Source organism: Heterocephalus glaber, unplaced genomic scaffold, assembly GCF_053883595.1.
Source record: "Heterocephalus glaber isolate CG9 unplaced genomic scaffold, H.glaber_assembly_v1.0 deba00001447, whole genome shotgun sequence".
Lineage (NCBI taxonomy): Eukaryota > Metazoa > Chordata > Mammalia > Rodentia > Bathyergidae > Heterocephalus > Heterocephalus glaber.
The window spans coordinates 1,201,544-1,223,573 of record NW_028258299.1 but is presented as its reverse complement, the minus strand read 5'-3'; the positions used below and the strand labels follow the sequence as shown (position 1 = coordinate 1,223,573).

The 22,030-nt window shown below is 59.2% G+C and overlaps 2 protein-coding genes and 1 long non-coding RNA gene across 9 annotated transcripts in view; 1 reads left to right on the top strand and 2 right to left on the bottom strand.

Annotated features, from left to right (window-relative positions):
* The window catches only part of Mmel1 (membrane metalloendopeptidase like 1), a 30,855-nt gene extending 13,094 nt beyond the window's left edge, over window positions 1-17,761 (top strand). Inside the window, exons 3-23 of one of the 6 annotated variants that reach the window (XR_002389013.2) lie at window positions 3,233-3,292; window positions 4,189-4,350; window positions 4,521-4,601; window positions 6,005-6,100; window positions 6,614-6,732; window positions 7,222-7,287; window positions 8,466-8,600; window positions 8,675-8,764; window positions 12,262-12,398; window positions 12,628-12,721; window positions 13,199-13,327; window positions 13,626-13,724; window positions 14,008-14,091; window positions 14,429-14,532; window positions 14,772-14,830; window positions 15,163-15,282; window positions 15,866-15,999; window positions 16,236-16,341; window positions 16,853-16,948; window positions 17,235-17,311; window positions 17,387-17,761. Coding sequence is in view for 5 of the 6 variants with exons in the window: in XM_021243478.2 (XP_021099137.1) it covers window positions 3,233-3,292; window positions 4,189-4,350; window positions 4,521-4,601; window positions 6,005-6,100; window positions 6,614-6,732; window positions 7,222-7,287; window positions 8,466-8,600; window positions 8,675-8,764; window positions 12,262-12,398; window positions 12,628-12,721; window positions 13,199-13,327; window positions 13,626-13,724; window positions 14,008-14,091; window positions 14,429-14,532; window positions 14,772-14,830; window positions 15,163-15,282; window positions 15,866-15,999; window positions 16,276-16,341; window positions 16,853-16,948; window positions 17,235-17,486 (2,183 nt within the window). In the remaining variant the exon portion in view is untranslated. Of the gene's footprint in view, window positions 1-2,948; window positions 3,036-3,232; window positions 3,293-4,188; window positions 4,351-4,520; window positions 4,602-6,004; window positions 6,101-6,613; window positions 6,733-7,221; window positions 7,288-8,465; window positions 8,601-8,674; window positions 8,765-12,261; window positions 12,399-12,627; window positions 12,722-13,198; window positions 13,328-13,625; window positions 13,725-14,007; window positions 14,092-14,428; window positions 14,533-14,771; window positions 14,831-15,162; window positions 15,283-15,865; window positions 16,000-16,235; window positions 16,409-16,852; window positions 16,949-17,234 lie in introns of those variants that run through there. The other 5 variants (XM_021243482.2, XM_087214370.1, XM_021243480.2 and 2 more) reach the window with 5 other exon arrangements.
* LOC110345593 (uncharacterized) lies at window positions 10,013-14,094 on the bottom strand. 2 transcript variants are annotated; one of them, XR_015452467.1, is made up of 4 exons: window positions 13,962-14,094; window positions 13,598-13,881; window positions 13,179-13,307; window positions 10,013-12,853 (listed from the first exon to the last, which is right to left on the bottom strand). It is a non-coding gene; the product is annotated as an uncharacterized LOC110345593 (long non-coding RNA). The 2 variants fall into 2 exon arrangements; XR_002389015.2 differs by having other exon boundaries at window positions 13,179-13,302.
* Window positions 17,762-18,769: 1,008 nt separating the features above from the next.
* Window positions 18,770-21,206, bottom strand: Prxl2b (peroxiredoxin like 2B). The gene is made up of 7 exons (XM_004863784.2): window positions 21,054-21,206; window positions 20,739-20,943; window positions 20,404-20,455; window positions 19,826-19,889; window positions 19,663-19,738; window positions 19,353-19,471; window positions 18,770-18,932 (listed from the first exon to the last, which is right to left on the bottom strand). The coding sequence occupies exons 1-7, from the start codon at window positions 21,114-21,116 to the stop codon at window positions 18,906-18,908; spliced, it is 606 nt and encodes a 201-aa protein (XP_004863841.2). The 5' UTR covers window positions 21,117-21,206; the 3' UTR covers window positions 18,770-18,905.
* Window positions 21,207-22,030: the final 824 nt, after the last annotated feature.

The following is a 22,030-nucleotide window of genomic DNA, read 5'->3' as shown; positions in this document are numbered from 1 at the left end:
TTCAGATACTTTGTGGCTTTGTGTACTGTGCTCATGTTGTGCTTCATCGTGAGTTAATTTTTTGCGTGAAGTGTGAGGCTTGTGTGTCTGGTGTCATTGTCCCAGTGTTACCCGTGGGAGAGACGCCTCTCTCGGTGCCTTGCTTTGGCTTTGGCAAAGGCTGCTGGACTGTGTGCACCTGTTGTGGGCCCCGCCTGCCCACTGACCTGTTTTCTACGACCCTCTTCAGTGTCAGTGCCCCACGCTCTTGCTGACCTGTAGCCATGCGGGAGTCTTGCGATCACACGTAATTCTTCCAACTCCACCCTTCTCACTGTGGCCTTCACTGTGCTAGGGCTTGGCCTTTGTGTACAAACTGTAGAATTGCTTGTTGATATGGGACTTGATCAGAGCGCTGTTAAATGTACATGCTATGTTGAGAAGAACTGACCTTTTAGGAACATTAGTCTTCTAATCCATGAACATAAAATGTCTCTCCATTTATTCATGTATGAGATTTTTTTAAATTGACGCTTTATAGTTTTCCACATACATATTTTATTAGATTTATATGTAAATTGTTCATGTTTACCTTCTACTCCTCTCGTCTCATTGAGCCAGTGGGGCCTCCAGCGTGATGCTGACCAGGAGGGGTGAGGGAGGACATCCTCGCCTTGTCCCAATCTTAGGGGAGTAGCCCATGCTTACCCTGATGTGAGCTCTGTCTCTGCCTGTGTTTCCCTCTGTTCTGGTTAATTTTCTTCCCTTTGTGTTTCAATTTGGGTAATTTATACTGATCTATACGATGTGATCAAAAATATAGTCAATATGTAAAACTTTAAAAAAATTTATTACAATAAAAGTCATATTGCTATTAATCCCCCTCATAATCCTCCTCTTCACTTCTAACACACTTATCCCATCATTATTGCCTCTTTCTTTCTTTCTTCTTTCTTCTTTCTTTTTTTTTGAGACAGGTCTCACTATGTAGCCCAGGCTGGGCTCCAACTCACAGGGATCCTCCTGCCTCAGCCTCCCAAGTGCTAGGATCACAGGCGTGCACCTCCACACTCAGCTCCCCTGCCTCTGAAAGTCCTCTTTCCTGAGTGTCTTTAGTTGTGCTGTTGTAGCTGCCTCAATGTCCTGAATCAATTGAAATATTTACCTTTCCTAGTTGTTTTGATTTGAGGGAGAACCAGCAGTTGCACAGTGCCAGACCCACTGAAGAAGGTGGCTGAGCACACAGTGTGATGTTTTTAGGAGCTGCCGTTCTGTCGGATGGCACTTAGCAGTAGCCTTCACCATATTTTTTATCATACTCTGTAAAGACACTCAGGAAGAAGGACTTCCAGAACTGCTTCACAACGTGACAAGAATGATGAGATAAGTGTATCTGAAGCAAAGGGCACGGTATTGAGGAGGATTCATAGCAATGTGTAGTTTAAGTAATAGTTGTTTTTAAATTTAAGCACTCGCCATGTATTTCTATCACATATTTGCACTCAGACTACTGCTGATCCTTTCTTTTGGGGTGTTGGCTGTTTTGTTACACCTACAACACAAATCCTTCACTTATGCTGCATTTCCAGTCTGGTCTTTCCTGTCGTTTCCATTTGTCTAGCAAAACCCACTCAGCAGTGATATATGCCTGCCACCTTTTCAGCGAGACTGTGTAACTTAGTAGCACAGCCATTGCAGACTTCTCTGTGGCTGTAACAGCTGGACTGTCAGAAGCCCACTTCTTGACTCTTCTGGGTTTTCTTCATTGTGGGGAGACTGCTCACAGCTTTCCGCCCCACCTGAGGGCCTGGTGGGAAGGAATCTCAGGTGGCGCAGACACCCCCAGAACCTGGCTCCTCAGAACCCAGCTCCTCGAAACCCAGCTCTTGCCCCGGCTCCTGTGCAGGGGCACAGGTGGTGAAGGCTTCTCCAGCTCGGGGCCCACCCTGCAGTGCTGGGAACCCCTCCTGGTGCACCAGCGCGGGGCTGAGATGCACCTCAGACCTCTGCTCTCATGGGAAGGGCCCAGACCTTTCTAGATGGGGTGGTTTCTGCAAATTCTAATGTTGTGGCTTCTCCAGCTCATTCGCCTTGGTGTGGTGAGAGTTGGTGAGGACCACTGTCCACAGAAACCCCTTCCGCCCTTGTCACACCTTTGGAGGGGGACGCACGTCTTAGGCCTGCTTCCATGAGGGGTGTGGCCCTCTGAGGTCCCCCTCCTCCTCCTCCTCCTGCTGCGCCCCACATCCCCTCCAGGCAGCTGACAGCCTGCCCCAGAGGTCCTGATGCTGAGCGATGAGGAGAGTGGCTGGAACCTTTAGCAACAGCGAGGGTGCAGGACTTGGGGACCGGGTTGCCTAGGTCATCTGCCTGGGAAGGCCACGTTTCTCCCTATATGAGCCACTGTGCCCTCCCTGGAGGGACGCCAGGAGCTGCCAACCTAAGGGTCCGGCCCTGGCAGCTGGGCTGGCCAGGGCCCCTCAGCCTCTCGGTCATCCTTAGCATGAAGCAGACAGAGCAGGACCCAAGGTCTGCCATCCGGCGTCTGGGTTCCCTGGTGACCAGCCTGGCCGTTGGGTGGGGAGCAGCACCCAGCACTGCAGGGAGCCCTGTGCCATCCCAAGGAGTCCCCATGGGCCCTCAGGCCAGCTGAGTGCTGTGTGTCTCCCCAGGGAAGCAGCTGCCCCCCTTTACGAGCTGGCTGTCCTCCTTACAGGAAGAGAGGACCGTTGTAAAACAAGAGTCCCGAGATATCCCTCGCCTCCCTGCCAGGCAGCCCAAGGAGGGGGACTCGGTCACTAGGCCTGGGGGGCTCCGTGGAAGGACAGGGAGCCCTCTGTGTGCACCGGAGGGGCAGGGGGCAGGGAGTCGGGGCAGGGCGCCAGCCTGAGCACCTGCCGGATGCAGGATGGGTACTTGCTGGGCAAGACTCCAACTAGCAGGCAGGGTGAGGGAAGAGTGGGAGAGCCAGGAGAAGACGGCCCCTGGCGGGAGGGCATGGGCAGCCTCAGCCCTCAAGGCCTGGCCACTGTAGAGTCTGTGGAGGCCGACTGCAAGTAAGATGGGCGCTCAGGGTCCCCCAAGACCCCACCCTGGGGTGCCAGGCTGTGCTCAGAGAGTCCATGGAGAAGGGCTGGGTCGAGGCCCCCTGTGGTCCCGCCTACCAGGTCTAGGTCCCGCCCCCCACGTTGAGGCCCCGCCCGCCCACCTGCGCCCCCCACCCCCCCCGCGCTCACACTGAGTTTCCCCGCAGCCCTCCGGAAGCCCACGCGGGTGGAAGAGGTCTGCACCAGCCCTGGCTGCGTGGTGGCGGGTAAGCGCTCTCCCGGCTGCGACAGCCCTGCCGGAGGCCAGGCTCGGTCCCCTGCTGTCCGCCCCCCCACCCCCCCCACCCCGTGCAGCTCAGCCCTGTGGCTGCCGAAGGAAAGGCCCGCAGTCAGGAACTTCCCAGGAATTTGTCTAAAACGGGCCCAGACTGCCCTTTGCAGATTGCAGACAGCAGTGGGAGGGGGAGAAACTGGTGGGGACTCGGTGTGGTTTTTCTGCCCATGCTGGCCGGGCGTCTGGGACGCTGCTTTCTGCCCGGTCCCCAGCCTCAAAGTGGGCAGGACTGAATCAAGCAGAGCAGGGCTGCGGGTCTGGCCGGTGGGGGTCCCTGGTGGAGGTCCTACAAGGGAGGGGAGTCCAGCCCCACCACCCCAGCCAAGAGCGGTCAGTGGAGAACCTCCGCTCTCTTGGGTCCTGGGACACAGCCACCCCTGGCAGAAGACAGACCCCAGTCGGTGAGCCGGATCCCTTCCCCCGGGCACCAGCACCCTCACACTGTCCTGTTGCTGTGCGCTGGGGGCAGCCAGGGGCCGGATGCAGCTCACAGGGCCGGGTCACCGTGAGCCAGGCACATCCTGTGGGCAGGGACCGTCCCCACCGCCACCTTGGTCCCCAGGTCTGAATGCTGGTGCCCTGGGAAATGAGGCTCTGAGCCCGCGGATTAGGAAGCTGTAGCCCTGGCGCCTGAATCTAGCTGGGCGCCCACCCCTGCTTCCAGCCCACTGTGGTTGAGAGGGCGACTGACTCTCCCTCAGGCACACAGCTGCCCGAGTCTCCCACAGCCATCCCCGAATCGGGACACTGTGTCTGAGCCCAGCGAGGCATCGGGCTGTCTCCAGCTCGTTCTGCCCTCTTTCTCCTCTGCCCCGCCCGGGCGAGCAGCTGCCAGGATCCTCCAAAACATGGACCCGTCCACGGAACCGTGCAGCAACTTTTACCAGTACGCGTGCGGGGGCTGGCTGCGGCGCCATGTGATCCCTGAGACCAGTTCCCACTACAGCGTCTTCGATATCCTCCGAAACGAGGTGGAGGTCATCCTCAAAGGTGGGATCAGGGCCTCAGGTCAGGCTGGCTGGCCAGGCGGGGTTGGCATTGGGCCCAGCAGACTCCAGGACTTGGGGCAGGAGCCCGGGATGCCTGAGATACAGGCCCAGCGGCAGCAGGGAGGGACCACGGACCAGGGCCTCCCGCAGACACCCAGCCTCTGCCTACAGGGGTGCTGGAGAATTCCACTGCCAAGTCCCGGCCAGCCGTGGAGAAGGCGAAGCTGCTGTACCGCTCCTGCATGAACCAGAGTGAGGCACGGGGTGGGAGGGCGCTGCTGAGGGCCAGGCCTCAGGGTCTGTGTGCAGGGCCCCCACCTGGCCACGGGGCCAGCCTGCTTACGGGTGTGCACAGATTGCCAGCTGCCCGCAACCTCACACCCAGGCCTGGCTCCATTCGGGCAGCAGGAAGCCAGCGGAAGCAGCAAGAAGCAGGAGCCCAGGGCAAGCGTGCACATGTGTGTGTGTGCACATGGATGTGTGTTTATCTGTCATGTGTATGTTATGTTGTGTTGTGTGTGTGTGCACTTGGATGTGCATGAGGGTACATGGATATGCGTGCGTACTGTGGTGTGTGTGTGTGTACATACTATGTTGTGTGTACTATGTTGTGTGTATGTGTGCATGCTATGTTGTTGTATGTGTGCGTACTGTGTTCTGTGCATGTGTGCATGCTATGTTGTATGTGTGTGCATGCTATGTTGTGTGTACTATGTTGTGTGTGTAAGTGTACCTGCTGTGTTGTGTGTGTGTGTACTGTGGTGTGTGTGTGCTATGTTGTGTGTACCATATTGTGTGCATGCTATGTTGTGTGTATGTGTCTGTGCTATGTTATGTGGGTAAGTGTGCATGCTATGTTGTGTGTGTACTATGTTGTGTGTGTGCTATGTTGTGTGTGTATGTGTGTATACTATGTTGTATTTATGTGTGCGTGCTACGTTGTGTTTGTGTATGTGTGCGTATTTTCCATGTCTGTGGCCAAATGTCTGAGAAAAACAAAGGGGAAGAAGTTTATTTTGGCTCACAGTTTCAGAGCCTTTGGTCCGTGGTAGGAATGATTATGGCAGAAGGGCATGGTGGAGAAAAGCTGCTGACTTCGCGGTGACCAGGAAGCAGAGAGGAAGGGATGGGAACAAGACAGGCCCTTGCAGGTCCTGCCCCATCACCCGCCTCCCCCACCAGGCTCCACCTCCCGCACACTCCCCTGTGCCCTCGTCCGTGGGTCACTCCATCCCTGAGTGTAGCCCCTAGGTCTAATCATTTTCCAGAACCCTGGCCCCCGACACATGAGCCTTTGGGGGAACTTTTCTGATGCAAACCAAAGTGATATGCATGTATGTACATGCAGATGTGTGTTTGTGCACATGTGTTCATGGGTATACTGTGTTAGGCTTGTGTTTATGTGTATTGTGTATACGCAGGTATGTGCATGAGCTTGTGTGTATTGTGTATACTGTGTGGGTGTGTGCACGTGTGTGTATATGGATGTGTGTGTGTTGTGTTATATGTCTCGGTGCATGTCTGTGTATGTGTAAATGCACACACGGATATGTGTGGATGTGGGCTGTGCGGGGCAGATTTCCAGGGCTTTAGTTCCTATTAAGTGTGGCACGTGGCCCCCAGGGCCTAGCAAGTGACACTGTGCCCCTTCTCAGGCATGATAGAGAAGCGAGACTCTCAGCCCCTTCTGGACGTCTTGGCGGTGGTGGGAGGCTGGCCGGTGGCCATGGACAAGTGGAACCAGACCATAGGTAAGGCCAGGTCTGGTGGCAGCCTGCACACAGGTGGCTGCTAGCCCTAAGGCTACAGGGGCCCAGGCCATGCAGCGGAGACAGCCCACCCAACTTGAGCCAGCTGGCCACGTCTGGCTGCCAGAACTCGGAACTCAGGGAGCCCCAAAAGCCTCATCCCTGTCAGAGCCAAACTGAGGGTGGCAGGAGCCAACTCCGGCCCCAGGCTGAGCCACTGATGCTGCTGGGATGGGCTCACTGTGACTGGTCCCTCCTGAACCCCTGGACTCCAAGGCCCTGGTGCAGCTCTGGCCAATGGTGGCAGAGTGGCTGGGGCCCCCACACCTGTAGGCACCTCTGGGGGCTGTTCGGGAAGTGTGTCTCCCTGCCCTAGGCTCCAAGGCCTCCCAGGACCTAGCCGCCCTGAGCGGGCTGGGGTCCTATACACCTTAGTTCTGAGCTGAGGAGTCGATGTATGGGCCAGGAAGGGCCAGGCCGAGACCTCAGTCGCCCCAGCTGGGTGCTGCTCCCCAGGCCCCACGTGGGAGCTGGAGCGGCAGCTGGCGGTGATGAACACACAGTTCAACCGGCGGGTCCTCATCGACCTCTTCGTGTGGAATGACGACCTGAACTCCAGCCGCCACATCATCTACGTATGCACCACAGGGGGCCTGCACCTAGCCGGGGCCTGCACCTGGCCAGGGCCTTGCACACAGCGGGAATGGGCCAGGGCACTGGCGGTGGGGTTGGTGAGCTCAGTGGGGTCCTGGGCTTGGCTTCCTGAGCTCTTCCTTGTCCACATCAGGGGCCAAGACAGGCTGCTGATCAGGCTTTCGGTGGGCTATGGCCTGGGCTCTGGTCAGAAGGTGACCCAGTGGCCAGCCTCATCCTCGTGGACAGTGCAGCCCTTGGACCTCAGAGGGCCACACTGGCCATAGCTAGAAGGCCAGGGAAACACATGGAGACTACTCTAGGGGGCTAGGAGTGCTGTGCAGCCCCTCACCAACCTCCCCTAAGTCCCATCCTCCAGCCTTGCACTGTCCCCATCAACCAAGGCAGGGCTTGGGATCCCAGGGGCTGCACTTCTCCCAGACTGCAGGGACTCCTGGCCCTTGCTAGGGTCCCAACCTCTGTGCTTCCAGATAGACCAGCCCACGCTGGGCATGCCGTCCCAGGAGTACTACATCAAGGAGGGCAGCAACCAGAAGGTAAACTGAGGCCCCGGTGCTCCCCTCGCTCCACCAGCCCTTCCTCCCTACTGCCAGCCTCTGTGCACACCTGCGGGTTGATCCCTTCAGCAGCCTGGCCAGGCCCCAACCCACCATGCAGAATTCCGAGAGACAGGAGAGACCAAATGGGACTCAGGAGGAGTTATTCAAGGTGTACATGGGCTCAGCGGACTGTGTCCAACGTGGCTGAGCGTTGTACAAAGAGAAGTTCCAGCTAGTGTACGTTTTGTCTCGGGGGCGGGGGGGACATCTTTCTAATGACATAGCAAGTAAGTTTACTGGAACAGGACAAGGGCAGACAGTTTTGTATCTTCACCTTGAAGGAAGCCAGTGTCTTACGAGTCATAGAAGATCAGTGTCATGAACTTTGTTTGCAGGCCATGGCTGTTAATTTTATCTGTACCAGAACAAGGAGCGACAGCTACAGCGGAGCAGGGATGATGAGGGTGGGCTGCCCGGGGCTGGGAAGGACTTGCTTTTCTCTCAGTCCTGCTTCAGAACCAAGGGCACACTGCCAGGGTCCAAGGCCTGTAGAGATCCGCGCCGGGCAGCCAGGCCTCTGCTCTCTGGCTTTCTGTTCCTGCACATGGAGCTCAGTCAGGGAGGAGAAATGGGGCTGAAGGAGGCTGGGGCCAGGGTGCGAGAGACAGCAGAGGACAGAGCAGGCAGCAAGGCCAAGGGCACCAGTGAGCGGTGTGGAAAGCGGGAGGGTGGCAGCCACACAGGAGAGGCCGGGCCCAGGCCGGGGAGCCAGCAGGAGGGTGGCTGTAGCTGCAGGAAGGAGTCCAGGACAAAGGAAGAGAGGCCCAGGCAGGAGGCGGCCCCAGGAGCTGACTCCCAGCCACAAGCAGGTCAGCCTGGGGCAGCTCTGCTCAGGCTGCTCACTTGGGCAGCAGGCAGGGCTGGGACTGGAGCTCAGCCTGGGCTGTCCGGCAGGGCCCTGGCGCACTCGGCCCCGGGTCTGGGGCAGGCCTGGTGCAGGGAGCTCCTGGCTCGTCAGGAGTGGGGCCGGGTGGACCTGGCCCGGGCAGGGCGGGCTCCTGTTTCTCTCCCCTCCCTCACTCTGGGGCCCAGTCCTGTGGGCTGAGGCTGCCTCGAGGTTCAAGGGCTGCTCTGTGTCCTCCACCCCACCCCAAAGAGCTCTCCCTTTGGCCCAGGTGCGGGACGCCTACCTGCAGTTCATGACATCGGTGGCCACCATGCTGCGGAGGGACAACAAGCTGCCTGGGGACACCCACCTGGTGCAGGAGGACATGGCGCAGGTGCTGGAGCTGGAGACTCACCTGGCCAACGTGAGGCGGGGCTTGGGGCTGGGGGTCGCAGGGCCAGGCCCCGGCTGCCTGCCCACATAACCTGGCCTACACAGGCCACCACACCCCCAGAGGAGAGGCAAGATATCACCGAACTATACCACAGGATGGACCTGCAGCAGCTCCAGGACAGGTTCAGCCTGAAGGTGAGGCTCCCATACCCTTTCAGAGGCCGACTGGAGCCCCAGGGCCCCCAGCGAGGCCACAGAGCCCCCAGCGGGAGCCCCACCACCAAGCCCAGAGTAGACACAGTGAGGCTGGACAGCACAGTGGGTACCACCTGATCCTCCATGAGGTGTGCTGGTGACCCGGGCTATCAGGAGACCAAAACTCAGGGGCTATGAACTGTTTTCGGGTGGCAAAGGCTGGGCAGGTGCCACCTTAGCCCTGGGGCATGCACAGGAGCACACTGGCACAGGACAGGGGACCCCACCAACCTGGACCCAGCCCAGAGGCCAGCTGCTGCAGGAAGACAGGGAACAGTGGACCAGGTGGCTTGAGGGTCGTGTGAAGGCGTGGACCCCGGGGGGAGCTTTGGGGAGAAGTGGGGCATGGTTGGCCCATGATCGCAAGGGCCAGGCTGCCGAGATGAGCGTGCGGGACATGGCCAGGGCTGCAGCCCAGCCTGGCTGGGGCGTGGGGCAGCTGGTCCAGGAGACAGAGAGAGGTGACTCCTGCATGTATTTGAGGGTTGAACCCACAGGACTGGGAATGGGCGAAATGCGGGAAGTTGAGAACGGCTCGAGCCCTGGAGTCACCGCGGAGGGACACAGGGTGGGTGGGGCATCTGGGCCTTGGATCGGGGGCGTGAGCCACCTGTACCACACTGCTCAGGCCAAGACTCATGGCTGCTGGCACCCAGAGCGCCGGTGCTTCCCATCACTGCCTCTGCCCTCCTCCCCGAGCCACCCATCCCTCCTCCCTCCGGGCACCTGCTGCCCCAGGCTCCTGCTCTGGCCCTGTGACCAGACCCATGCACACTGTGACATCTTGCGGTCCTTCCCCCAGTTTGGTGGCTGCTAGCACTGAGGTCTGAGAACATGCAGCAGCTGTGTCCCTGACCTCTGAGATCAGGCCCCGGGTGGGCCCCAGTTCTGGGCACTGCTGAGCAGTGCTGCCTGGTTCATCCTGGTTCCTGGCTTTTGGGGCCATGCATGGCAGTGTTCTGCCTGTGCCCACTGGGAGTGAAACTGCCAGGTAGAGGTGTGGACGTTCAACACACAGGCCCTCCCACTGTCTTACAGCCCCGGCCATGGTGTGTGGCGTGGCCTTGCCAGGGCCTGGTGGCACCGCCTCTTCTCACCTTAGCCCTTCTAGGGGACATGGGGGGCACCCATCTGGGCTCACTTCAGCTTCCCCGAGGCCAGAGAGGCTGAGCAAATAGAAAAATAGAGAATGTTTCAATTTTTTTTTAATTTACTACAGTAACAGGCACACTGCCAATAAGCCTCCTCGAAATCCTTCCCCTCCACGCTAACTCATCCCATCATTCTTGCCACTTTCTGCAGCAGCTCTGGAGTTCTCTTTCCTGAGTGTCTAATTTTACTGCCCTAGCTGCCTCGATGTCCTGAATCAATTCAAAACGTTGACTTTTCAAGGTCATTTGACTTTGGGGACGATCCAGCAGTCACATGGGAACAGATCAGTGAATAAGGGGGATGAGCACGCAGCATCATGTTTTTATGAGGCTCCTTTTAAAATTGAAACGCTCCCTGTATATTTCGATCACCCTCGCACTTCTCATCGTTAGGCAGAGGGCTGTCTCCTCTGGGAAGTGTCTGTTCAAGTCTCTTGTCCTCTTGTCCAGGCGGCTGCCTGCCTTGTTCTTACTGTTCCAGAGGATGCAGCCTGTGGTCCGCTGACATGCACGGTGTCCTCCCCACTATGCAGCTGGTTCTCCTCATCATGGCTCTTTTGTCTCCAAGGAGGTTTTTAATGGTCCAATTTATCGTCTTATCAAAGACAGCTACCTCTTTGTGGTTAAGTGTCTTCTATGCTCCATTTAAGAAGTCTTTTCCTACCTCAAGGGTGTCCAGGTCTACGAGGTACCAAGAGTTGATTTTGCGTGTACAAGGCAATATCAGGATTGTCTTGTTCCTTCCTACGGATTTCAGGTAATCCAGCACCATTTACTGATCAGGTCTCCTTATCCATTGGCCATGTGCTGTCTTTGTGTAAATCAAGTGTGGCCGTGTGGCTGTGTTCTCCAGGGTGGTTCTGTTTCGTGGTCTGTCCATGTGGTCTGTCCACTACTACTACAGCTTTCTAGTAAGTCGCGACAGCAACAGTCAAGCCTCACAGCTTTGTTCTTCATGACTGGATTGTTCTGGGTGCTTTGCATTTGCGTTGAAATCAGCTTGCCAGTTCCTCAGAAAAACCTGCTGGACCTTCCACAGGAATTGCTGCGAATCTCCATGCATTTGAGGAAGACTGGCGCCTTCCAACACTGAGTCTTGTGGTCATGATCTACTTCCGATTATCGATCTTTTAATTTCTCTCAATGAGTTTTTCAGTTTTCAATTTCAAGGTCTCACACAGCTTTTATAAGATTTATTCCTAAGTGTTTTATACTATTGAATATGGTGTCATTTTGGAATGTATCTTTTTATTGTTTGTTGGGAGCATGTAGACTTTTACTCAACTCTATAGTTCTAAAGCTGCATCTGTAGATACCTTCAGATTTTATATGCACAAAACCCTGTCATTTGTGAAAAACAGCACTTTTATTTATTTCCTGTCTCATCTCATTGGTTTATTGTGTTTTCTCATCTTGTGCTGACTGGGACTGTGGGTGTCATGTCCTTCCGGAGTCAGGGGCGGCCTTGAACTCCACCCAGTTGGAGCCCATGTCGGTGTAAAGTGTGTTCTGTGTCCCTTTTTCCGATTATAGATCTCCTGGACTATTAGTTTGCCAAAAGATTTTAACACGAATGACAGCAGAGTTTATTAAACGCCTTTTCTGCATCTATTGAAGTCATCGTACTATTTTCTTCTTTTATTCAGTTATCTTCCTGACTGATACTGAATTGATTCCCCACTATGACCTGAAACGTATATTCCTTGAATAAACTTAACTTGCTGTAATGCACAGCCATTCTCTGCTGGTTTAGGCAAATTCTATTTGCTGATTCTATTTTGCTTAGAATTTTTGTACCTACAGGCATAAAGAGACTGGCTATTATTTTCATTTTTTATACGATGTCCCTATTCTTGGCCTCATTGAGGAAGTTGGAAGAATTTTCTTTTTCTTCTCTCTGGAAACTCTTGAGTAAGCTTGGAGGTGAGTTGTCTTAAATGTCAGATACCAGTACAGTAACTCTAAAACCCAACGGGCCTGGAAGTTTCTTTGTGGGAGCGTCTCAAATTAAACATTCAGCTTACTGAGTCCATGAGACTACTTATACTTTCTACCTCTTTGGTCGTTTTTGCTAAGCTGTGTTTTTGCAGGAATTACCCGAGTTACATTTAACTTTTCAGATCTCCCAGCATACACTCCTCTCAATTCCCAATCTGTAACCCCGCAGAACTGTCCCACCTTTCCCCTGACCCACACCTCTCCCATTTCTTGAGTATTCTTGGAAATCTTGTGTTTCTCAGACACTCAGGACTTTTCTGCCTCTGTCTCCGCTCCCTTCATCTTCAGGGTTTTAACTGGACTCTCTTCATACAAACTGTGCTGTCCTCCGTCAAAATCGAGCTGCTGCCCAATGAGGAAGTAGTGGTCTATGGCATCCCCTACCTGGAGAAGCTCGAGAACATCATCGACCTCTACTCGGCCAGGTGAGGCTGGGGGCGTCCCGCGGGGCCTCAGCATATTTGTTCTCCCCACCCCTGCTCACCTCCTCAGGAGAGGGAGCCTCCCAGTCACCCCAGGGCTGAGGGGCGTGGAGGTGACTGATGACCGTGAGCCCTGCACTAGAGACTGGGGCCTTCCAAGCATGCGGGGGATGGGTGGACCTTGGTCTCCCAACTCACAGAGAGTGCTCACCCCGTGCTGCTTCCTGCCCAGGACCATGCAGAACTATCTGGTCTGGCGCCTGGTGCTGGATCGCATCAGCAGCCTGAGCCAGCGGTTCAAGGATGCCCGGGTAAACTACCGCAAGGTGAGGGCTCAGAGGAGACTCCGCCCACTGCTTGGTCCCTGATGCTTGGCATGAGCATGGGTTGCAGCCAAGGTCGGGCACAGATGCAGGATCACATCTGATGGGGACATTTCTGTCTTGTCCCTGTGCATCCTGGGGACAGACAGGCAGGCATTCTTATTGGCACTCCATCCACGGGAAGCCAGGCCTGCGGAGCTTAGTGGCCAGGGTGACTGCTCTGGGGCAGTGCCAGCCTGGACCTTGGGGGCAGAGCCCAGCCAACCAGGTCAAGGGGGCGGACAGGGACCCAGGAGGAGCCACCCCGCCTCTCCCAGCATAGAGGCCCAAGTCGCAGCATGGGGAGGAGCCTCCGCCAGAACCCTTGTCCCCTCTGACCCTGGACACCCTGGGGCCCAGGATGGGGTGGGCCCCACACAGACCAAGGAAGGTGATGTGGTGGAAGGAATGAGTGAAGCACCTAATTGAACGGCCTGCCAGGTGCTGTACGGCACCACGGTGGAGGAGGTGCGCTGGCGGGAGTGCGTCGGCTACGTCAACAGCAACATGGAGAGCGCCGTGGGCTCCCTGTATGTCAAGGAGGCCTTCCCTGGGGACAGCAAGAACATGGTGGGTGTCCCTGCTTTCCGGGGGCCAGGCGCCCCATCCACCGCCAGCCCACAGGGACCCAGCTGCACAGCAGCCCCTGTGGCCAGCCCCCCATGGTCAGGCCCAGGCAGGCCCACCAGACAGAGGAAGATCTCTGACCCCTGGCCCCAGCCAGCCATCAGGCCCTGGACCCTGCAGGCCCACCTGGGAGGAGCACAGGCTGCACACATTGTGACTCCAGGGCAGGCAGACCCAGGATGAGGCCCCTGAGCAGGGTGGTCACCCCCATACCCGGATTCAAGGGCGCGCGTGCCCTCAGGTCAGAGAGCTCATCAAGAAGGTGCAGGCCATGTTCGTGGAGACCCTGGACGAGCTGGGCTGGATGGACGAGGAATCCAAGAAGAAGGCCCAGGAGAAGGTGAGTGGGCCTGGCAGGGCCTGGCAGCTGCAGAGGCGCTGGAGCCAGTGCCTGCGGAGCCCTGCAAATAGAGGTGTGGGGCATCCACCAAGTCCAGCAGTCATGGCCCCAATGGGTATGGGGGGCAGGGACCCCAGCACCCAGGGACCTGCAAGACCTGTGGACAAATAATAGCAGTCACGGATTCTGTCCGGCTCTGCAGTGGCCCAGGGTGGTCCCCTAGCCCCCGACACACACCGTGCGCAGTGCCAGCCTTCCCACCCAGCTCTCTGCTCCTCCTCAGGCCATGAGCATCCAGGAGCAGGTCGGCTACCCCACCTACATCCTTGAGGAAAGCAACAGGCGCCTGGACCAGGAGTATTCCAGCGTGCGCGCCCCCCCACCGCCCCTCCAGAGCTCCGCCCTCCCTGCCCCACACCCCTCGCACCCCGGTCTCCCCTGCCCTGAGCCACCCCGGGGAAGCAGGCCTTTGACGACCTGGGAGGGGCGCTGTGCCAGGCACCTGGCATCTGCCCAGTCACCAACTCAGCCACCTTCCTGGGTCACCAGTGGCATCAGCCTTAGTTTACGGACGGGGAAACAGGCCTGGAGGGACTAAGGAGTTTGTTCAGAGCTAGGGCGACCCCATCCACCTATCCCAGACCCTTCAGGCTGCTTCTGAGGACCCTGCCCGGGCACCGGTCATGACGGCCCTTCTCCCATAGCTGAACTTCTCGGAGGACTTGTACTTCGAGAACACACTGCAGAACCTCAAGGCCAGCGCTCACAGGAGCCTCAGGAAGCTTCGGAAAAAGGTGGACCAGAATCTGTGAGTGGTGTGAACGGCGTGGCAGGGGCAGCCTCGTGGCTGGCTGGGGAGGGTGTGGGGCCGTGACAGTCCCCCGTACCCTCTGCCTCCGTGGGCTGGAGCCGCCTCCCACGGGGTCCCCAGAGACTGGGAATGGCACAGGACCTGCTCTGGAGTGGCCACTGCGACACCAGGCAGCGCGGCATGGAGGGAGTGTCCCGGGAGGTGCGGGCTCCAGGTGACCACTGTATGCACCGCAGCTGGATCATTGGGGCCGCAGTGGTCAACGCGTTCTACTCCCCGAACCGAAACCAGATCGGTAGGCTCACACCCCACCCCTCCTGGAGCCAGCTGCCCCACTGCCCGTCCCTTGGGTGCCCTCCTGTGCCTGTGGGGAGGGACCGAGTACAGCAGAGGAGCTGTTCCTGAGGCCAGCACAGAGGGGTAGGAAGAAGCTGGACGAGGCTCACGGGGCTGCCACACGCTAGCCTGCCCTCTTGGCCTCTGGGCCTCAGTTTTGCCATCTGTATGTGGGGTGGGGTCTTGCCATCTACCCCCAGTCCAGATTAGATGACGGGACTCCTGGAGAGGCCTGCCTGAGCCAGGCACACAAGTGCACCCACTCCCAGCTGATTCTTTGCCCCTTGGCAGTGTTCCCCGCCGGGATCCTCCAACCACCGTTTTTCAGCAAGGAGCAGCCACAGGCCTTGAACTTCGGGGGCATTGGGATGGTGATCGGGCATGAAATCACGCATGGCTTTGATGACAATGGTAAAGGGGTGCCGGGGGCGGCCCAGATCAGAGCTGCACCTGCAGCCACACGTGCCCCAGCCTCTTCATGGCTTAGGGGGACAGGGGCCAGCATGCAGGGGTCCCCAGGGAGCTGCAGCCCAGGCCCTGTGCAGAGAACTGCTGTGGGCATGGGGACACAAGGGCACAAAGACTGGATTCTGCCCCCCAGAGTCCCCTGACTGTGCTCATTTCCCCTTCCTGGCCCTAGTCCACCTCCACCCCTGGGAGGGGCTGCCCTACCACCACGTTCGGGACCCAGCCCTGTGTCCCAGGGCCATGTGCTCCCTCTCCTGGGTGTAGAAACTTCGGCCATCACAGGAGGCCTCCAGAGCCACAATGTCTCTGTGACCCGAGATTCCAAGCCCTGACCTTGGGGTGGCGAGGAAACCACTGTACCCTCCGTCTCTGGGCACCCCTGGAGCATGGCAAGGTTCTTCAGGGCTCAGTCCCTGGTCCAGAACTGTGAGCCCTAGATGCTGGGCTGGAGGACCTGCAGGAACAGTGGGCCTGGGTCAGCCTCTGCTGGGTCAGGAACAGTCTGCCTCTGCCCCACTCCGCCCAGGCCGGAACTTTGACAAGAACGGCAATATGCTAGACTGGTGGAGCAACTCCTCGGCCCAGCACTTCCGAGAGCAGTCGGAGTGCATGATCCACCAGTACAGCAACTACAGCTGGGACCTGGCCGGGAGCCAGCACGTGAGTGGGCCACACGGCCAGCACCACCCTAACCCTGACCCTGACCCTGACCCTGACCCTGACCCTAACCCTAACCCTAACCCTAACCCTAACCCTAACCACCCTAACCCTAACCCAGACGGCCAGCACCACCCTAACCCTAACCCTAACCCTAACCCTAAACCCTGACCCTGACCCTGACCCTGACCCTGACCCTGACCCTAACCCTAACCCTGACCCTAACCCTGTGGACAAAGGGAGCAGAGCTCTGCTGCCCACCCTGGGTCCTGTGCACAGGTGAATGGATTCAGCACCCTCGGGGAAAACATCGCTGACAACGGAGGGGTGCGCCAGGCATTCAAGGTGGGTCCCAGTGGAGGGGCAGGGCCTGGGCAGGGGCTGGCTCCTCTCCTCCAGGCTGCGCAGGCAGCAGTGCTCCCCAGAGCGCCTCCTGCCTCTGGGCAAGTACTGGGCATCGTGGCCCCCTGAGCTGGTATGGAGGCCACTCTGAGTGAGACAGACGCTGGGCAGGGACCACTATAGGGAGAGGGCAATGGGACACCGTCAGAGACCCTGCCCTGCAGCACTTTTGGCCTTCTGTAAGCCAGTGTGACGTTTGTGAGATAGGAAAGTGGGAATTAAAACACACAGCCTCGGGTGCTTGTTCTGGGGGTGCAGCTGTTGGCCGCCTGGGCAGGTGCCCTGCTGGTGTCATTGCTGAGGAACAGAGGTGCCCACTTGGCCCAAACTGCAGACGCAGCCCCCCCCAGTGAGTCCTGGAGCCAGACCTCCAATCTGTGTGGAGATCTGAGGACTCCAGAGGCCCGGCAGGAGTGCCAGGTGTCCACCACCTCCTGGCGTTTGGTCCCCACAGGCCTACCTAAAGTGGATGGCGGAAGGTGGCAAGGACCAGCTGCTGCCAGGGCTGGAGCTCACCTACAAACAGCTTTTCTTTGTCAACTATGCCCAGGTAGCAGCACAAGCCCCAGCCCCACGGGCCCCACCCACCGTCTGTCTTTGGAGGGCCCACTATGTGTGCTCCAGGGACTTCCAGCTCCCAGAAACAGAGCCCGCAGGCCTGGCAGGCTTCCTGGAGAACAGGCTGGGCCGCCGGGTGCCGATGCAGATGTGGAGGGTGGGCACAAACCTGCAGGCTTCCATCCCTAAGGGGCAGCAGTACTGGGCGTCTCCCCCCAACCAAGGGGCACCACCCGCCCCTCTCAGCCCCCTTGGCCACGCTCCTTGTGCACCTGTAGGTGTGGTGCGGGTCCTACCGGCCAGAGTTCGCCATCCAGTCCATCAAGACTGACGTCCACAGCCCCCTGAAGTACAGGCAAGTGCACCGCACACCCCAGGGCCCTGCTTCATGCCGGCCGCCGCAGGCCCACTTCAGCCCGTTCCTCCACAGGGTGCTAGGCTCCCTGCAGAACCTGCCTGCCTTCGCTGATGCGTTCCACTGCCCCCGGGGCACCCCCATGCACCCCAAGGAGCGATGCCGCATCTGGTAGCCAAGGCCAAGCTGCACTCCATGGCCCACAGCACCCAGCCGGGAAGGGAGGTGCTCGGCCAAGAAGCTGCAGCAAGCGGGGACCGGCAGGGCCTGGAAGGGACACACATCTGCGCCCACAGCCCCTGTGCCCTCAGCCATCCTCTGCACTGGCGGGCACCCACAGGGTCCATACCCATAGCCCGGAGACACAGTCAACTGTCTTCTGCCCCTCATGCCTGTCCTCAGTGTCTTCAAGTTTCAGACTGGGCCAAATAAACGCTTCAAAGGTGACAACCTCGTTTTCTAGAAGGAGCTTTGCGTCAGCCAGGCAGCCTTGGCCAAGCGTGCTGGGTGGGGGAGTCAGAAGGGGGCAAGTGAGGAAGGAGGGGCTCCTGACAAGCTGTCAGCCTCCCAGTGCTGGGGACGCAGCAAGCAGGCCACCCCCAAACACCCACTTTCAGATGGGAGGGAGCCTGACTCGGGGGCAGAGGCCTGGAGGTGCCAGGGGCCTGGGGAATGCAGCTGGGACTGCAGATTTGGTTTCGTGTCATGGGAAATCAGAACGGCTGGACTGCAAAGGGGACACTGCCTGCTGTGTTTGTAAGTGTCTGTGGTGGGGAGACCAGGACATTATGATCACCCAGGCTTGGACCCAGGAGGCACAGGGAGGTGCTGAGGTCCTGAGAACCCACTAAGACCGGAGAGCCCTCCAGAGGAGAGGCCTCCCGTGGGGTTGGGGTCCAGACTCCTGCTCTGGACCTGTCAGGACCCAGTAGGAAGGTGGCTGGGAACTGCACATGCTGAGCTAGCGGAGACAGCCAGGCCAAGGCCGACAGCTGCTGCTGCAGGGTGCAAGTGACAGGTCTGCTGTCACAAAGGGTCTTCGCGTGGGGCTGTCCCAGAATGCATCTGGTGGAGTCGAAACCACCTCCTCCCTGAAAACCCACCCAACCCTCCAGATCCTCCAACACAAGTCCTGAGCTCCCGGGAGTCTTCAGCCTGGGTAGGGACCCACCCAAAACTTCCTCTCCCCAGCCTCGGCCTGTCCTGTCTGCTGGTCCCCGGACAAAGGTGGCCTAGGGTGCAAGGTCACATTGCAGGAAAGGGCAGGGCAGTGAGGGCCGTCCCCAGCAGCCTGCGTGCCAGAGGCCTGAGGTCTGCAGAGGCATGTTCCCTGCAAAGGACAATGACCTTCATGGTGGGATGATGACCTCTTGCACCCCCAGGGCGCCCCTTGGGACCAACAGTGGATGAGGTGGGAGCTGTAGGATCCACAGTGCATGGCCAGTGAAGAAAAGTGGCACCCAGGAACAGCAGTTTTAATGGCTCAGTGCTGCCCAAGAATGAGGCAAGGCCCAGCATCGTGGCCCTTGTTCCAGTCGAGCACCCAGCATTCTCTGGGCAGCAGACGCCTTCCAGGTGCACGGGGGCCGGGCTGTCACCTCCCACACAGCTCCTCGTCACACTGCAGGGAAATGGGCCTGGTCAGGTCTGCCACACTCCCAGGGGCCCTCTAACCACCCGTGCAGAGAAGGGGCACGCTGGCCACGGGAGGCAGCCTGGCCTACGGGCCACTCCTGTCCACCTGGGGCAGGAGGTCAGCCAGCAGGACCACACTAATCCAGCCAGGGACAGCTGACAGGCCCCGGCTCCTGCAGCTGAGAAGGCAGCCTTCTCTCCAGCCCGCTGCCCACAGGGGAGGACCAGCTCTGGCAGCCTGTCTGCCCACACCCCTCCCGGGCCCCTCCCAGCCTCTTTCCTCTGCAAATGGAATTGCGGGGACAGCAGCTCCAGAGGCTGCAGCTCCAGCCCTGCCAAGCGCACCATGTGCACCAGGGTGAGGGGTGCCGTTTACAGCAGGCCATGTTGCCCGGGCCAAACTCACCTGGGGCGGCTCGCTAGTGCCAACCTCTGCGGAGATGCCCAGGGCCTGCAGGATGCTCTCCCGGGGGACATAGTCACCCGGGGACTTCTGGACGAAGTGCAGCAGCACTTTATCACCACCTGTGGTAGCAGGCAGGTGGTCAAGGCAACCTGCACCGGGTACTCTGGTTCTACCACCCTGCCAAGCCGACACTTGGGGCCAGGCTACACCACAGAGGAGGAGCTATGAGGAGATGGACAAGCCAGAGATGGACACAGTACGGCCACCAAATCCAGCAAGGCCATCCCACTGAGGATGTGGCCTGACCCACCTTTGCTGACCACCAGCAGCCCTCCACTCTGCAGCAAGTCCCCAGACAGGTTCCCCTGGATACCAACAGCCTTGGCCTGGAGGAGAAGAACAGAGCCAGTCCTAGAGGGAAGCCCAGGGACTTCCACCACCCCTGGTCCCACAGGACCTTGGCTGCCACAAACCTTGGCAGCCACATCTCGCACAGGCTTCCCCAGGGCAGCTGGCAGGATGCTCAAGCTGTTGTACCTGCAAAGAACCAGCTCGCTGGGCCAGGTTCACTGGCAGAGCCTGAGCCCCAGTGCCTGCTCCCAGTCTCCGCCAGAGGCCAAGGCCAGCTCAGGTCAGGCCCCAACCCACCCACTCACCTCAACAGGGGCTCTGAGATGGCACCAGACAGCTATATCTGCAACCAGCCTGGCCAGGAGCAGCCACAGGAGCCACGGGGCACCCCGCCCGCAGCTGGCTGGCCTGAGGTCTGCATAAGGCATGGAATGTGGGACTGGTTTCCAGGCTGGGTGTGCCCAGGGATGTGGCTCAGTTGGCACTGCCAATCAGGGCAGGCAGCATGTGGCACCAGTGGCCAGCATGCTGGGCTCCAGGCATCCTCTGTCCTATTACAGACACCCACACCAGAAGAGCCCAGCAGAGGGGCTGGCCAGCTGAGGAAGGGCTGAGCAGACAGCTGAGGGAGAGTATGAGCAAGATGCATCAGGGAGCCGTAGGCACCCATCGGTGCTGCCACACAGACAGACACACTTACCGCTTGAAGCCCAGCTCCTTGTAGAGTTGCTTGCTCTCGTCCAGGTAGAGCTCTACAAAGGGAAGCCACAGGCGTGTGCCCCGGGGCACCCCGCTCCGCCTACCGCACCTGCCCTCCGTGCCCTGTCCGGTGACCACCCCGCTCAACCACCCAGGGCCAAGGGCACAGCGCGGCTGAGTGTCCCTACTGTTCAGAGGCGGGGCTGAAACCAAGAAGGGACCCACGGGACTCTGCCACTGCCCGAGGGCCTTGTGAGGCACAGCGCGGGGCAGGGAGGACATCACCACACGCGAGGCCAGACCCGGGCCGGGGGCGGGCAGAGGGAAGGGTCGCACCGCCAGAGAAGTAGCCGCCGTCCAGGAACTCCTGCAGGCCCAGGGCCTCGGGGCCCACGCCCACCAGGCGCACGCCGTGTTGGTCCAGGAGCCCGAGGAGGCCGCTGAGGTCGCGTGCGATCCAGCGACACACCATACAGCCGAAGCGCCGCAGCCCGGCCACCACGCACGCCTGCTCCTGCCACAGGCTGCGCAGCTCCACCGGCTGCGGGCAGGCGGCGGGGTCAGGGGAGCGAGGACGACCACCCCGGCCCCAACGCGCGCGCCCGCGAGGCCCCGGGACCCCACCCCGCCAGATAGGCACCCCCACCTCACCTCCCCGGTCACCGCGTGCTTCACGACACACGCGCCCACCCGGGCAAGGTCCACGGCGCTCATGGCGGCGGCAGCTTGCCTAGACCCCAGGTGCCGGATCCCCGCCTCGCCGAGGATCGCGCAGTACGCAGAACCCACGCCGCGCCCCGCCCCGGACCCGCCCCGGGCCCGCCCCAAGCCCGACCCCTCTACCGCCTAGACACGCCCTCATCCCCTCCCATCCTTGGGACTCCGATACCCAGCCCCGCCTCCTCGCTCCAGTCCCCGCCCCAAAAGGCCCCTCCTCTTCCCGACTCCTCCCCTGACACCCCCCTAACTCCACCCCATGCGTCCCTCCTAGGGGCCGGGCCGAAACTGGGTCGCTTCGTTTGCATATTCATAACCCGTTGGCCAATAGCACAGCAAGCAAAACTTGGCAGCCTTCCACACGCGGTGCGCTTGCGCGGAGTGTGGCATCCAGCGATTGGGAATGGATTCGCGGTTTGGCAGGGGTCCAGGGTTACCCGGAAGGAGCGTGTGGGCCTTGTCGCAGTGGACTGGTGCAGGGCCGGGCCTCGCCACCTAACCTGGTTTCTTCTTTCCCTGATCGTGCAGTTTTACCAGCTTCAAGCCTGGGTACACTGAGTCAAATAGGAGTGCAGGGGAAGCCGCTAAGGCGCCTGCGCCGAGTGGGAGCACCGCATGTATTTTGTGCATGCGGTCACTCTGTGGCTCAGGGACCTGGTGAGTGTGGTGCTCGTCAGCATTTGGCTGGGAAGTTCCTCTGTAATTGCAAAGAGGCCTCCTGCCCTTTGAAGATATCCCCTGTTTCCTCAGGGCGGCCAGGAGTGCTGCGTGCCGTGCTCTGGAGCTGGGAGGCCCGGTGGCCAGGGTTGAGTCACTGTGGGAGGAGCGCTTTAGGCCTGGGGCCTCACGAATGGTTACAGATTATAACGCGTGCAAGTCTCTGTTTCCTTGCTTAACATAACATTTCCGTG